The 16647-nt window shown below is 39.2% G+C and overlaps 1 protein-coding gene across 1 annotated transcript; it reads left to right on the top strand.

Moving 5' to 3' along the window:
- Positions 1–8404: 8404 nt before the first annotated feature.
- Positions 8405–9572, top strand: LOC136154402 (protein FAM228B-like). The gene is given in 2 exon segments (XM_065916695.1): positions 8405–8975; positions 8978–9572. Coding segments are annotated over 2 exon segments (921 nt in total). The 3' UTR covers positions 9328–9572.
- The last annotated feature ends 7075 nt before the right edge of the window (positions 9573–16647 follow it).

Below are 16647 nucleotides of genomic sequence, written 5' to 3'. Positions count from 1 at the left end.
ACTACCTTCCAAGCTGAAGTGCACACTTGTTAATTCAGGGGCCCTCTCTTATCAATCTTTGTATGCTCCCCCAATTACTCCCCAAATACTCCTGGAGCCCTGAACGTATCAATACTTCTTGGCATTTTGTTCCCTCTGCTTTTTGTTGCCTTCTGTTAGAGGGACAGAAAAAGCCTGGCGCAGGTGGCCCAGTGTTTTCCTCCAGGTTTTGTTTTTTTTTTTTAAATCATCTAGATTTTCATTACAGCCACTTTTTCTCCTAATGACCTGAGAATGCTTCCAGTGGAGGAGTAATTTCAAATTGCTGCCACCATGCTGTACTCAGCATCACTGCTGCCTCTCGGTGACCAAGACTTTTGGTAGCAGTTTCAGATCTTCATGATTGATAGGAGGTGTCTACAGTCTCCAGGTGCGGCAACATTAATTAATCATCTACAGCAGCTTTGTTCCTGTGTCAAATTCACTGTGCTGCTTTCCGTCCTCAAAATAAGGAATTTCCCAGGAGCGCCTCAGTCTTTTATGCAAATACATGTCTGACCACCTGTTCTAACAATTAGCGAGACAGGGCCAACAGGTTCACATCCCTGATTGTTTTTCATCTGATGCCAGGAATATCACTCCTGCTGCCTTGCTGTTGCTAGGGCTACAATCGGTACAATACTTGGCATATAGGTAGCACTTATTCACAAAGGAATTTCTAGTCTATGAGCTCACCTGATCTTCTCTAAACCCTGTGGGGTAGGTATATTCATCACTTTTATGAGAATTTTTGCTTCTCCTCTTTCAAGTCTGCTGTGATGATTGTGGATATGAAGAGAGGATGAGTAAGATGAGAGGAAAAGACAGAGGGCGGCGGGAAGAGAGGGATTTTCTCATAAGCAGAATCTGCGAGAGGCTGAAGAAATAAGAATGAGATTAAAGAAAAGATGTGCTGGTAGAAGAACTGTGCTCTGGCATTTCTAGATATTGGAGAGATTTAGGAAGGCGAGGCAGAAATTGTCGCTGTCTCACAGGTATTGTTTTTCTTCCCTTTTTTTACATCTTTTCTGCTATTCAGTTTTCTGAAGATTGTCACACCAAGAAGCAAAGGTGATGGAGGTGCAAATGATATTTTGCTTTTAAAATCAACGAAGGGGGTACTTTCCTGGTGGTCCAGTGGTTAAGACTCCATGGGGCCCTGGTACAATTCCTGGTCAGGGAACTAGATTCCACATGCCACAACTAAGAGTTCACATGCTGCAACTAAGAACTGGTACAGCCAAATAAATAAATTTTAAAATATTTTAAAAAACTGATGAAGGGAAAGACTGCTATTTAAATATGACATGTTACTCTAACTCAAGGAAAATGAAACCTTTGTGGCATCAGAGAAAGACAGTTGAGAGAATCTGAAAGAAGCATGGGTATAACCAAAGAGTAATTCAAACTGTCAACTCTTATTAAATGACTCAGAGAGGTTAAGTGATTTGCTGCATATCATATACCTACTAAAAGCTGAAGGTGACATGTGAACCAAGGCGTGTTCGGTACCATAGTTGATCTTTATCCCATAAAACAGTACTCTGCCTCAACTGACAGGTACAGCAGGATAATAGAGACAGACCAAGATAGCTAAGGGATTTGACCTTTACTTCCTCATAGAAGAGCTGAGAGTCCAAAACTCAGAGATGCCAGAGTCTTGGCTTTTGAACTGAAAAACAAAGCCAAGGTTATAGCTGAAGAGAAAATAATTGGGAGTGAGGGTGGAGGGAGGGGTAAATTAGGAGGGTGGGATAAATATACACACTACACTATATTAAACAGGTAACCAACAAGGCTTCCCAGAGAGGTCAAACAGTAAAGAATCTTCTTGCAATGCAGGAGACCTAGGTTTGATCCCTGAGTCAGGAAGATCCCCTGGAGAAGGGCTTGGCAACCAACTCCACCATTCTTGTCTGGAGAATCCCATGGACAGAGGAGCCTTATGGGCTACAGTCCATGGGGTCACAAAGAGTCGGACATGATTGAATGACTAACACACACAACCAACAGGGACCTACTGTAGAGCACAGAGAACTATACTCAAAATTTTGTAACAATCTATAAGGGTTGCAAAGAGTTGGACACAACTGAGTGACTAATCCTTTCACCTTTCATAATGGAAAAGAACCTGAAAAATTATATATATAATTTTTATACATTTATAAAAATATAAACATATAAAATGTATATATATATAAAATTATATATATATAACTGAATAGCTTGTACTGTACACCTTCTGAAACTAACACAATATTGTAAATCAACTATACTTCAATAAAAGAAGGATTAAAAAACAGAAACTATTTGAAAGGCTGTATCAGCAATATAAAAATATAAAAGACTGTATCATCAATATAATGGACAGTAATATCCAGTAATGCCCAGTAATGGACAGTTTTCTTCACCCTAAACCTAGAAACAGATTCATAGACTGGTGAAAAGGGAGACAAGGTCAGAAAACAGGAAAGAGCTTGAACATCAATGCAGTTCCAGAAAGGAGGTCCTCTGCTTGAACATCAATGCAGTTCCTGAAAGGCGGTCCTCTGCTCTGCCCACTGTTGCCAAAACTGGGCCAAGTCCTTGTGGGATGGGGAGAACTGAACCCTATAAAGTCACTAAAGGATGTCTTAGGTTCATAGTGGCAATCACATTCAAAATATACCACTGGCTTCAAATACCGCCATGTTTAATTAACAGGGTGCAAGGCAGGAGAAACAGCATACATACCGACAGTACCACAAAGGTCTTAACAACTTCCAGGCATGACTTCCAATGTCTTTAATTACTCCATACAAGGACTGCCAAAGGCACAGAAATGAGACTGAATATAGATGGACTGCTTCAGATAAGGGATGCTCTGGGGTCTTGTAGGCATTTCTGTTTTGATAGTATTGTAAATCTTACAGGAGTACATGACTAGATTCCATTCCTCAGTACTTCTTATTATTGGGGGAAACTGGATGAAGGGTATACAGAACCTCCCTGTACATTTTTTCAACTTCCTGAGCATCTATAATTGTTTCAAAATAACAAGTAAAGAGATTTGAAAAAATGTATAGTAACTATGGAGAAAATATTACCAAATGAAACAAATTATATAAAATGGTATGGACAATAAAAGTACCATCAACTATGAAAATGAAATAAACATTTGGAAAAAAAACTAGGAGGATTTGTTATGCCCAAACTAATAATGGTTATGCTATGACATTAGTATTATGTTGGTTTATTTTTCTTTTTTCTAATTTAAAAGTTTCATTATAAGATTTATGAGACATAATTAAAATAATTAAACATATTCCTTGAAAAATGGAAATAAGAGAAACACTGATTTTCAGATAATAAGAGCATCTCAGAATTGAAAGGGACAAAGGGACGATCTCATTCAACCTCTACCTCACTGAACATCTCTGATGACAATAAACTCTTATCTTTGGTGGTCCATGTTTTTGTCAGATTGGATATTATAATTGCTATAAATGTATTACTTTGAGTCAAAATGTACCTCTTTATGATACCCAGGCTTTGTAGATATTTAAAAATAAATTATTTTGGGGGGTAATGAGTATGTTAATTTTCTGATTGTGCTGATGGTTTCTTGAGTGTGTGTTAAAATTTGTCAACTTTTACATTTTAAATAAGCACAATTTATAAAATGTCAATTATATCTCAATAAACCCATTTTAAAAATGGAAATATGGGAGAATCTGGGAAGTATAAAAAGAAGTACTCCTTCATGTTATCACAGACTCACACAACTATTGGGATGTTGAGAAACCATCCGTTTCATGTCTTCAGGCAAGACCAAACTGAGAAGAACTTAAGAAATGGTTAAGCCCTTTCTCAAAACTCTTCAAAGAAACTTCTAACATCTTTTAACCTTTACGTATTTTTCCTAATATATAACTACTGAAAACTTCTACTCTAAACCAATCACCTCTTATCTGTACTAAACAAGCATGGAGTCCAGTTGTTCTTTCTTATTGGGGTCTCCTACACGCAGAGAAGGCAATGGCACCCCACTCCAGTACTCTTGCCTGGAAAATCCCATGGATGGAGGAGCCTGGTAGGCTGTGGTCCATGGGGTCGCTAAGAGTCAGACACAACTGAGCAACTTCACTTTCACACATTAATTAAATGTCACTGAAGCTCCTGAGAAACATGCCACAGAAATAAATTAGGCAACACTTTTCCCTACATTGTAAATCTAGAAAATAACCTTGAATATCCTCTTTAACATTACCTTCAATTCAGACCAAGCATAATGCCTGAATAGATCATTTTTGGATCTCTCTCCTCTGGACCTCATCACTTCTCACCATCTTCTGTACTTTCCAGAGGCATATGGAGCTCCAGAGCTGATGAGGTAATAAAAATTCCATCAAAAACCTCAGTTTACCCTGGTGAAGAATACCTTTACCATGCTTTCAGAGACCCCTTTCTTCCCCAGTCAAACTAGATCCCTATGATAGGTCATCTGAGGAGGGAAAGAAGAGGGAAGGGGAGAGGGTATCTTCCACCATTTCTGGTTCATGAGATATTATTACAAACTATCAATACCCTTGAGTATTTCTAAAGTGGCTTCTTAATTCTCTGTATAACTTCATCTGTTACTTGATATTAATTAATACTAGGTTCTTTCTTTGAAAACATGGCCCAGCATATTTGGTAGATTGGCTCAGTATTCTTCAGGCACTGGATTCATTAATCTGTGCATTACCCCACTTACTTACTCTTTTAATCAATTTGCATTGACTACTTCCCAGGTATTACAGAATCTACTATGCACAGTGTTGGTATAGTATATTGAGCATGTCCAGGAGACAGAATAAACAGGTAAAACAGAAGTAAAAAACATTACAAGTCAGAATAAGTGTTATGAAGGAAATAAGCAGAATGCCATAACAGCAAAATAATGAGTGTTCTGGGAGGGTTGATTTGGATAGGGTAGCTAGTTTGTCTAACAAGAAAATATTTAATTGACTCCTAAAGTATAAGAAGTTTGTTAAGGTAGGCATGTGGTTATTACGAATTTTCTGGAAGAAATTACCCTCTTCCAGGGAAAGGCAATATGGTGCATTGGAAAAAGTACAGGCTTTGGGACTGAATGACAGAGTCTGAATATTTGTTTAGCCAACTGTTTTCTGTGTAGCCATAGACATTTTGTTAACACTTCTGAAGTTTGGTAGATCATAATACTTATTAGTATTTATTTTGGTGATTAAATGGATATTTCCTGTTAACACTTCTATTATTTTTTATAAACATCAATTACCTATTTTCTCCTAAACAGAGGAATCATCTCTTAACATATGTATAAAGGAATCTGCAATAGGTTTAGGCATTGACAGTATGTTTTACAGATGCTAGGCACAAAAATAATTATCTTGGTTTCATATGTGGAAACTTGAGTCAGACAAGTTTAATGTTCCCCAGTGCCACAACGACAGCCCAGAGAGGGAGCCAAACTGTCTTAACTCAGTACATCAGTTTCCAGCTTGCCTTAACACACTATGCAGGACTATCGGCAAGGCAAGGGCTGAGGCGGTGTCATATTCATCTTTGACTGTATTGTATATACAGTATCAGCCTGGTATATAAGAGGTATATATACCTGGGGCTGTATATCAGCCTGGTATATATAAGAGGATTGTGTTCTAAAACTAATAATATGACAGAAAACAGTGTGGAGGTTCCTCAAAAAACTAAAAGTAGAATTGCCATATGATCCAATAATTCCACTCCTGGGCATATACTCAGACAAAACTCTAATTAAAAAAGATACATGTACCTCAATGTTCATAGCAGCAAATGAATGGATAAAGAAGAGCTGGTGCAAATATACAATGGAATGTTACTCAGTCATAAAAAAGAATGAAATAATGCCATTTTTAGCAACATGGATGAACCTAGAGATTAACATACCAAGTGAAGTGAGTCAGAAAGAGAAAGACAGATACTATATATCACTTACATGTAGAATCTAAAATATGGCACAAATTAACCTATCTATGAAACAGAAAGAGACTCACAGACATAGAGAACAGACTTGTGATTGCCAAGGAAGAGGGGAGTGAGGGAGGGAAGGATTGGGAGTTTGTGGTTAGCAGATGTAAACTATTATATACAGGATGGATAAACAACAAGGTCCTACTGTATAGCACAGGGAACTAGATTCAGTATCTTGTACTAAACCATAATGGAAGAGAATATAAAAAAAGAATGTCTATATGTGTATTACTTAGTCAGTCAATTTGTTGTACAGCAGAGATTGGCACCACACTGTAAATCAATAATACTTCAATAAAAAATTAAATTATGAATTAAAAACCTAATAGTGCAAATACTTTTACCCCTTTTCCTCCTGGAATTATTACAAAAGCAAAAGGGAGGAAAATGCTGTACAAAGTCCACTTTGAAAGAAACCAGGAGACAAGTATTCCTCAGACTTCAAAATATATTATATTTATATGCATTCGTATATATATATATATACACACAGTATATTTATATATGTAAATATATAAGGAAAGAATCTGAGACTGAGTATAAGTGTATAGGAGGCAGTGAGTGAACAGAAGCCCTTGAGAATGGTGAGAGGTAGTAATAATGTAAGCTCTCAGAAAATATCAGAAAGGAAGGGGCTTACGCAGATGTGCTAAAGCTATATACATTATGTGTAACTGTAGGTACAGGAACTGGGTCTTCTGGCCTGGAGGCAGAAGCTCTCAGAAGTCCAGTTTGGGTCAGAAAAGCAGAAGAGTTGGGGCTACACGGATAATCCACAGATGCGCCATAACTGCAGGAAGCAATGTGTCTCTGTGGTAGCAGAGCGGGAGCCTCTGTTCTGTGAAGTCACTCTCGTTATCATTCCCCTCACCCCCTGCTGTAAACATGGACTGGAAGTAGCTGATCCCCAAGAATATAACCTACTTAACCATGAGTAATAGGAAAGAAACAGGCATACAGACACCATATGAAAAAAAAAATATGATACAGCAGTAAATATTACCAATACCTGAAAGTGCTCACCAGAAGAATGTTGCCTTGGACAAGGAAAACTGTGACTAATAGACATAACTGGTGCCTGCTCCATCCCCTTGGCACTCACAGTTCCTGAAAATGTTGTTGGCTACTTGCTGCAAGCTCCTGTGACTTCATGACAGCTAACGCAAGGTGGGCAAGGGTTTATGTCCCCAGAAGCAGCCCTCAAGCAATAATAAACTCACCACTTTGGAAATGTGAGGGACAATTCTGAGATGGGTTCTACTTCTTTATCACTCAACATTACCAGGGATCTTAATAGACTTCCAGAATCTCAGATCTGGTGAACAAGAATCCGTTCTTCGAAAAGATCCCATGGTCATCTATATGACTTTAAATAAAACTTGAGAATCCCTGTTATACACAGCCTCCAAGAGGACCCCAGGAGGATTGGGACCTACTGTCCACAGCAGTAACCTGCCCATGAATGCACCTACTATTGGCTGCTGTCCTTTTGTCCTTTTCTTTTCTCAGTTTACCAGTCTCACACCAGTATTTCTTAGGATCCCCTCCCAAATAAACAACTTGCTTCATATCCTTATCTTAGAATCTATTTCTGAGGAAACTCAACTTATGATGGTGACCAAACATTTTACCAAGAAATAAAAAAAAAGAATAAGAAGAAAGAAAGAAAGCAATTGCCACTTGGAAGAAGAGCTGTAAAGAAGGAATGGTGGAACTCAGGGAAAAGATGACATGAGGCAGAATATCAAGGGAGTTGTCAGAACATCGGAGAGTATAAGAAGAAAAGTGGCTGAATCACAGAAATAAAGAGAATCGGGAGGAAAATACATCATAGGTGTAATTATAGATATTAGAGTAAACAAGTGGGAGATAAATAGAAGACAGAAATGAAAATAGTCATCCTAATGAAGTATAAGTAAAGAAATTAAAAGAGATTAGAGAGAAAATAATAGTTATAGAAGACAGCCAAAACACACTGCAGTCCCAGGAAAAGAAGAACAGAATTTTAAATATTAAAAAACTTTCTTTAAACAAAAGATAATCTTTACTCTGTTGGCTAGGAAAAAAACTGACTTAGAACAGTTTGCATTAAAACATGTACTGGTAAATCTATCAGAGCTTAAAAATAAATGAAGGATCCAAATTTGAATACCTTTACTAACATATTCACACCTACACTTCAACTACTTTTTTCAAATCAAAATTTCTAAGTACATTATGAAAATTCCTTTTTAGTACATCAGTTATATATATATATATATATATATATATATATATATATAAGGATCCATTGGGCAATCAAGCGAAAAAAAATCAAGTCACTCAGGCTGGCCTCAGATTTCTCCATAGTATCAATCAAGGTCAAAAGACAATGGTGAACTTCTACAAAATACACAAGGAACAAAAGCATGTGCTGAGCAAAACACTGTTTGACATAAATCATACCAATGTTTTCTTAGGTCAATCTCCCAAGGCAATAGAAATAAAAGCAAAAATAAATAAATGGGGTGAACCGCGGAAGTTGGCTGGAGGGGGCGAGGCGCAAAGAGAGCTCCGCAAGGCGGAAGCAGGCCTCGCAAAGTGGGTCTGCACGCTGGTATTAGCTAAGAAAGATGTTGATGCAGCTATTCAATCAATATTATATAGAGAAAATTATATAATTAAGGAATTAGATAAGTGTTTAAAACATCATGACTTCTTAAATGCAAGAAGAAAAGAGATATTGTATAAAAGATGGGTTGACCATGTGGAAGATCCTCTCCAGAAGAAAATTATAGAAAAAGTTACTTAATATAAGAAGATTAGAAAAAGGAGACAAGAAGAATTAGATGGTTTTTTAAAATATTTAAATAAAAAGGGAAATGCATTTATAGAGCATTATGATCTGAAAGAGTATGATCCTTTTTACATGAACAAAGAGGACCCGAATTTTCTGAAGGTTACCATCCACCATTTCGTGACCCTTTGAAAAAGGCACAATATGACAAAGATGATGGGAAAAGAATTCTTCTTCAGTGTGAGACTGGCAAAATATATACAATGAAAGAATTTAAAGAGGTTGAGAAGGCCAAACTGCAATCCAGATTCCCAGGAATTTCTAGTTCAAGGCATTTAATGACTCCAAATGAGTGGATTAGACTGTCTCCAAACTACATAGAAAGTGAATTTTGTAAAAGGAGCAGGTTAAAAATAAAAGTGAATTTTAATGAAAGCAGTTTTGACTTGAAACCTTTGGCAAGAACTCCTCATCTGGAATTCCAAAAAGAAGATAAAGCAATTATTTATAAGTTTTAGCAACCAAGGGATACACACCCTGGTCCTTGACTGGTCAAAGAGGACACAAGAGAAGGCTATTTCAAAGGAAGCCATCTGCTGCAGGAAGCGCTCAGATTGAGGACCAAGGAAAGCATTCAAGAAATGTTCTCTAAGAAAAGCATCTGCAATGAACTTTGTCTTTGATTCGAATTGTCTGTATGATAATTAAGAAATGACCATACTATATATTGACAGTTATTGCAAATGTATTTCCCACAGGAGTTAAATGTTGCCTCAGAGATAAAATAAAAATACTGTTGCCTTATTTAGCACCCCCCCCCAAAAATAATAAATAAATAAATGGGACATAGTCAAATTTACAAGCTTCTGTACAGCAAAGGAAACAGTAAACAAAATGAAAAGACAACCCAGAATGGGAGAAAATATTTGCAAATGATATGAACAACAAGGGCTTAATTTCCAAGATATACAAACAACTCATACAACTCAATAAAAACAAAAAAATAAACAACCCAATTGAAAAAATGGGCAGAAGACCTAAATTGACACTTCTCCAAAGAAGACATACAGATTGCTAACAGGCACATAAAAAGATGCTCAACATTGCTAAACATTGAAGAAATACAAATCAAAACTACAATGAGGTATCACTTCATACCTGTCAGAATGACCATCATTAAAAAGTCTACAAATAAATCCTGGAGAGGGTGTAGAGAAAAGGGAACCGTCCTACACTGTTGGTGGGAATGTAAGTTGGTGTAACTTCAAGAAAACATGGAGGTTCAGCAAAAAACTAAAAGCAGAGTTGCCATATGATCCAACAATCGCACTCCTGGGCACATAACCAGACAAAACTAAATTCAGAGAGATACGTGGACCCCTATGTTCATAGCAGCACTCTTCATAATAGCCAAGACATGGAAACAGCCTAAATGTTCATTGACAGATGAATGGATAAAGAAGATGTGGCACAACTAATGAGCCCATGCTCTACAACTACTGAAGCCCATGTGCTCAAGAGCCTGTGCTCTGCAACAAAAGAAGCCACCACAATGAGAAGCCTGTGCATTGCAACTAGAGAGTAACCCCTGCTCACTGCAACTAGAGAATGCCTGAGAAGAAATGAAGATCCAACACAGACAGTAACAATAAAAAAATGTGGCATCTATATACAATGGAATACTACTCAGTCATAAAAGAGAGTGAAATAATGCTATTTGCAGCAACATGGATGCAACTGGAGATTATCATGCTTGGTGAATTCAGTAAGAGAAAGATAAATATATATAATTTCCATGTGTAATCTAAAATATGACACAAAGGGACTTATCTACAAAACAGAAACAGACTCAGGGACATAGAGAATAGACTTGTGGTTGCCAAGGGGGATGGGTTGGAGGGAGAGATGGAATGGGAGATTGGGGTTAGCAGATGTAAGCTATTATGTATGGAATGGATAAAGATCTGGATACCTCAGAAGGTACAAGGATAAACACTTCAATTGCAAGACAATTCTTGCTGAAAATGTGCTTTATAAAATTTTCTTCCATAGAGTTTCCTGCTTTCTGGAGGAAGCAAAGCTTTGTGAAGTTATCTAATGGGTCAAGAAAACTCACTGAACTAGGGACCTGTAGCCACAAGAAGTTCCAAAGCAGTCATTTGAGGCATCGTATTGAACACATTAATCACCCAGATTGAGAGACAGAAACTTTCCTCACCCATATATTCTATCAATATCAGTTCATATACTCCTATCGAAAGAAGAATTGGTTAGATATTCTCAAACTTCTCCAATGCAAGGACCCCTTTTTAGCCATCAAAACATTTTTAAGATCCACAAAGGCTGAAAAAATGAATTGTTGCAAATTAACACTACTGATTCCATAATGCTATAGTCAGTTCAGTTCAGTGGCTCAGTCGTGTCTGACTCTGTGGCCCCATGGACTGCAGTACGCCAGGATCCCCTGACCATCACCAACTCCCAGAGCTTGGTCAAACTCAGGTCCATCGAGTCAGTGATGCCATCCAACCATATCATCCTCTGTCATCCTCTTCTCCCACCTTCAATCTTTCCCAGCAGTAGGGTCTTTTTCAATGAATCAGTTCTTCACATCATGTAGCCAAAGTACTGGAGTTTCAGCTGCAGTATCAGTCCTTCCAATGAATATTCAGGACTGATTTCCTTCAGGATTGACTGGTTGGATCTCCTTGCAGTCCAAGGAACTCTCAAGAGTCTTCTCCAACACCACAGTTCCAAAGCATGAATCCTTCGGTGCTCAGGTTTCTTTATGGTCCAATGCTCACACCCATACATGACTACTGGAAAAAACAATAGCTTTGACTAGATGGACCTTTGTCAGCAATGCAATGTCTCTGCTTTTTAATATGCTGACTACGTTGGCCATAGCTTTTCTTCCAAGGAGCAAGCGTCTTGTAATTTATTGGCTGCAGTCACCATCTTCAGTGACTTTGGGGCCCCCCAAAATAAAGCCTCTCACTGTTTCAATTGTTTCCCCATCTATTTGCCATGAAGTGATGGGACCAGATGCCATGATCTTAGTTTTCTGAAAGTTGAGTTTTAAGCCAGCTGTTTCACTCTCCTCTTTCATTTTCATCAAGGGGCCCTTTAGTTTCTCTTCACTTTCTGCCATAAGGGTGGTATCATCTACGTATCTGAAGTTATTGATATTTCTCCCAGCAATCTTGATTCCAGCTTGTGCTTCATCCAGCCCGGCATTTTGCATGATGTACTCTGCATAGAAGTTAAATAAGCAGGGTGACAATATACAGCCTTGACATACTCCTTTCCCAATTTGGAACCAGTCCATTTCTCCATGTCCAGTTCTAATTGTTGCTTCTTGACCTGCATACAGATTTCTCAGGAGGCAAGTAAGGTGGTCTGGTATTCCCATCTCTTGAAGAATTTTCCACAGTTTGTTGTGATCTATACAGTCAAAGGGCTTTGGCGTAATCAATAAAGCAGATGCTTTCTGGAATTCTCTTGCTTTTTCGATGATCCAACGGATGTTGGCAATTTGATCTCTGGTTCCTCTACCTTTTCTAAATCCAGCTTGAACATCTGGAAGTTCATGGTTCATGTTCTATTGAAGTCTGCCTTGGAGAATTTTGAGCATTACTGTCCTAGCATGTGAGATGAATGCAATTGTGCAGTAGTTTGAACATTCTTTGGCATTGCACTCCTTTGGGATTGAAATGGAAATTGACCTTTTCCAGTCCTGTGGCCACTGCTGAGCTTTCCAAATTTGTTGGCATATTGAGTGCAGCACTTTAACAGCATTATCTTTTAGGATTTGAAACAGCTCAACTGGAATTCCATCACCTCCACTAGTTTTGTTTGTAGTGATGCTTCCTGAGGCCCATTCGACTTCATACTGCAGGATCACTCTAGGTGAGTGATCACACCATTGTGGTTATCTGGGCCATGAGGATCTTTTTTGTACAGTTCTGTGTATTCTTGCCACCTCTTCTTAAAATCTTCTGCTTCTGTTAGGTCCATACTTTTTCTGTCCTTCATTGTGCCTATCTTTGCATGAAATGTTCCCATAGTATCTCTAATTTTCTGAAGAGATCTCTAGTCTTTTCCATTCTTTTGTTTTTCACTGTTTCTTTGCACTGATCACTGAGGAAGGCTTTATCTCTTCTTGCTATTCTTTGGAACTCTGCATTCAAATGGGTATGTCTTTCCTTTTCTCCTTTGCCTCTAGCATCTCTTCTTTTCTCAGCTATTTGTAAGGCCTCCTCAGACAACCATTTTGCCTTTTTGCATTTCTTTTTCTTGGGGATGGTCTTGATCACTATCTCCTGTACAATGTCACAAACCTCCACCCATAGTTTTTCGGCATTCTGTCTATCGAATCTAATCCCTTGAATCTATTTCTCACTTCCACTGTATAATTGTAAGGGATTTGATGTAGGTCACACCTGAATGGTCTAGTGGTTTTCCTACATTTTTCAATTTAAGTCTGAATTTGGCAATAAGAAGTTCATGATCTGAGCCATAGCCAGCTCCCAGTCTTGCTTCTTCTGACTGAATAGAGCTTCTCCATCTTTGGCTGCAAAGAATAGAATCAGTCTGACTTCAGTGTTGACCATCACAGGTCAGCAGTGGCCTGCTGCAGGGGCTGGGGCTCTGTGTGCAGCTACCTGGGTCACACAGCCTGTGGCATAAGTCCTCTTGGAGGAGGTCGCCATTAATCCCACCATAGAGCTGCCAAGCAGATGACCCACAAACTGCAGAATTATACCAAAGAAATTTTCACACTGTTAAGAAAGTTCTAGGACCAACAACAGATTTCCCAACCTGAGGATCTGGCAAAGGGATTGAGAAACCCCAGGGAATCTGACTTTGAAGGCAAGTGGGATTTCATTACAGTACTTCCACAGGACTGGGGAAACAGACTCTTGGAGGGCACAAACAGAACCTTGTGTGCACAAGGACCCAGGAGAAAGGGGCAGTGACCCCACAAGAGACTGACCCAGACTTGCCTGTGAGTGTCCAGGAGTCTCCAGTGGAGGGCGTGGGTTGGCGGTGACCTGACTGACTTACCCCAAGCAAGTGTGTTAAGGAGAGCTAAGGAGACTTACTTACCCCAAGCAAGTGTTCTAAGGAGAGCTACAGAGACCTTGGAGAGATGAGGAGACTTACTTAACCCCACACAAATGTTTTAAGGAGAGCTAAGGAGACTTACTTAACCCAAGCAAGTGTTCTAAGGAAAGCTAAGGAAACTTACTTACCCCAAGGAAACTGTTCTAAGGAGAGCTATGGAGAGCTAAAGAGACTTACTTGCCCCAAGCAAGTGTTCTAAGGAGAGCTAAGGAGACTTATTTACCCTAACAAGTGTTCTAAGGAGAGCTAACGAGACTTACTTACTCCAGGCAAGTTTTCTAAGATGAACTAAGGAGAGCTTGGGGTTTCCCTGGTAGCTCAGCTGGTAAAGAATCCACCTGCAATGCAGGAGACCATGGTTTGATTCCTGGTTTGGGAAGATCTGCTGGAGAAGGGATAGGCCATCACCCCAGTATCCTTGGCTGAATTGATGTTTTTGAACTGTGGTGTTGAAGAAGACTCTTCAGAATTGCTTGGACTGTAAGGAGATCCAACCAGTCAATCCTAAAGGAAATCAGTCCTGAATATTCATTGGATGGACTGATGCTGAAGGTGAAGCTCCAATACTTTGATCACCTCATGCAAAAACTGACTCATTGGAAAAGACCCTGATGCTGGGAAAGACTGAAGGCAGGAGGAGAAGGGGATGACAGAGGATGAGATCATTAGATGGCATCATTGATTCGATGGACAAGAGTTTGAGCAAGCTTCAGGAGTTGATGATGGACAGGGAAGCCTGGAGTGCTGCAGTCCATGGAGTCACAAAGAGTTTAACACAACTGAGTGAACTGAACTGAACTGCAGGAGGGCTAAGGAGACTTTCTTACCCCAAGCAAGTGTTCTCAAGAGAGCCAAGGAGACTTACTTACCCGACATAGTATGCTTTGGAGAGCTTCAGAGAGCTCAAGAGACTTTCTTACCCTGACATGGTATTCATAGGAGAGCTAAGGACAGCTAAGGAAACTTACTTGCTCTGTTCTAAGTCGCTTCAGTCATGTCCAACTCTTTGCGATCCTACAGACTATAGCCCGCCAGTCCATAGACTCCAGGAAAGAATACTGGATTGGGTTGCCATGCCCTCCTCCAGGGGATCTTCCCAACTCAGAGACCGAACCCGCATCTCTTCTGTCTCTTGCAGTGGCAAGCGAGTTCTTTACCATGAATGCCACCTGGTAAGTCTATAAGGAGGGACAGAATGAAAACCACAATCACAGAAAACTAATCAAATTGATCACATGGACCGCAGCATTGTCTAACTCAATGAAACTATGAGCCATGCCTTGTAGGGTCACTCAAGATGGACAGATCATGGTGGAGAATTCTGACAAAACGTGGTCCACTGGAGAGGGCAATGGCAAACTGCTTCAGTAGTATTCAGTAGTCTTTCAGTATGAAAAGGCAAAAAGATATGACACTGAAAGGTGAACTCCCCAGGTCGGTAGGTGCCCAATGTGCTACTGGAGATCAGTGGAGAAATAACTCCAGAAAGAATGAAGAGATGGAGCCAAAGCAAAAACAATGCCCAGTTGTGGATGTGACTGGTGATGGAAGTCTGATGCTGTAAACAGCAATATTGCATAGGAACCTGGAATGCATGAATCAAGATAAATTAGAGGTAGTCAAGTAGGAGATGGCAAGAGTGAATATCAACATTTTAGGAGTCAGTGAACTAAACTGGAGTGGAAGAGATTAATTTAATTCAGATGACCATTATATCTACTACTGTGGGCAAGAATCGCTTAGAAGAAAATGAGTAGCCCTCATAATCAACAAAAGAGTTCAAAATGCAGTACTTGGGTGCCATCTCAAAAACAACAAAATGACCTCTGCTTGTTTCTAAGGCAAACCATTCAATATCACAGTAATCCAAGTCTATGCCCCAACCACTAATGCCGAAGAAGCTGAATTTGAACAGTTCTATGAAGACCTACAAGACCTTCTAGAACTAACATCCCCAAAATGTGTCCTTTTCATCATAGGGGACTGGAATGCAGAAGTAGGAAGTCAAGAGATACCTGGAGTAACAGGTAAATTTGGCTTTGAAGTACAAAATGAAGCAGGGCAAAGACTAACAAAGTTTTGCTGAGATAACACTGGTCATAGCAAATATCCTCTTCCAACAACACAAGAGGAGACTCTACACATGGACATCACTAGAGGGTCAAAATGCTATAATGGCCATCTGTTATTTTTACAGGTCAGCGTCCCTTCTGTTTACTGAGGTCCCAATATACACCAGTTTTCCTATGGTGAAGCATCCCTTCTTTTCTACTTTCAATCCATTCATCTTGGATTATTTTGACTCAATTCTCGTCTTCAGGGGTAGGTATGTGACTCAGGCCTGGCCAATCAGAACATCCAATTTCCTTGGCCACAATAATTACTTCCAAGATGGACATGGACTAACCCAATTTGAGATAATCTTTGAATATTTGTTAGGATTGTTGAGAGGGAGACAGTTCCGTTTTTTTCCTGGACTACTGGCATTTGCCTATATAAGCCTCTTTAGCTGTTGGCAACCATCTACACAATAAAGTACTCATGAGAATAAAGCTTAGTGACAGAGCATAAAGATGAGATATTTAGAGATGGAGTTCCATTTTCATGGTTTGGGCTCCTAGAACTATTCATGCCTGGACTTACTCATATATTTTTCAGATATATGAACCTCTACATATAATTTTTAGTTTGAATTTGGTTTCTCTTACTAA

Source organism: Muntiacus reevesi, chromosome X, assembly GCF_963930625.1.
Source record: "Muntiacus reevesi chromosome X, mMunRee1.1, whole genome shotgun sequence".
Taxonomy (NCBI): Eukaryota; Metazoa; Chordata; class Mammalia; order Artiodactyla; family Cervidae; genus Muntiacus; species Muntiacus reevesi.
Note: the sequence above shows the minus strand (reverse complement) of the source record. Positions and strands in the feature narration are given on the sequence as shown.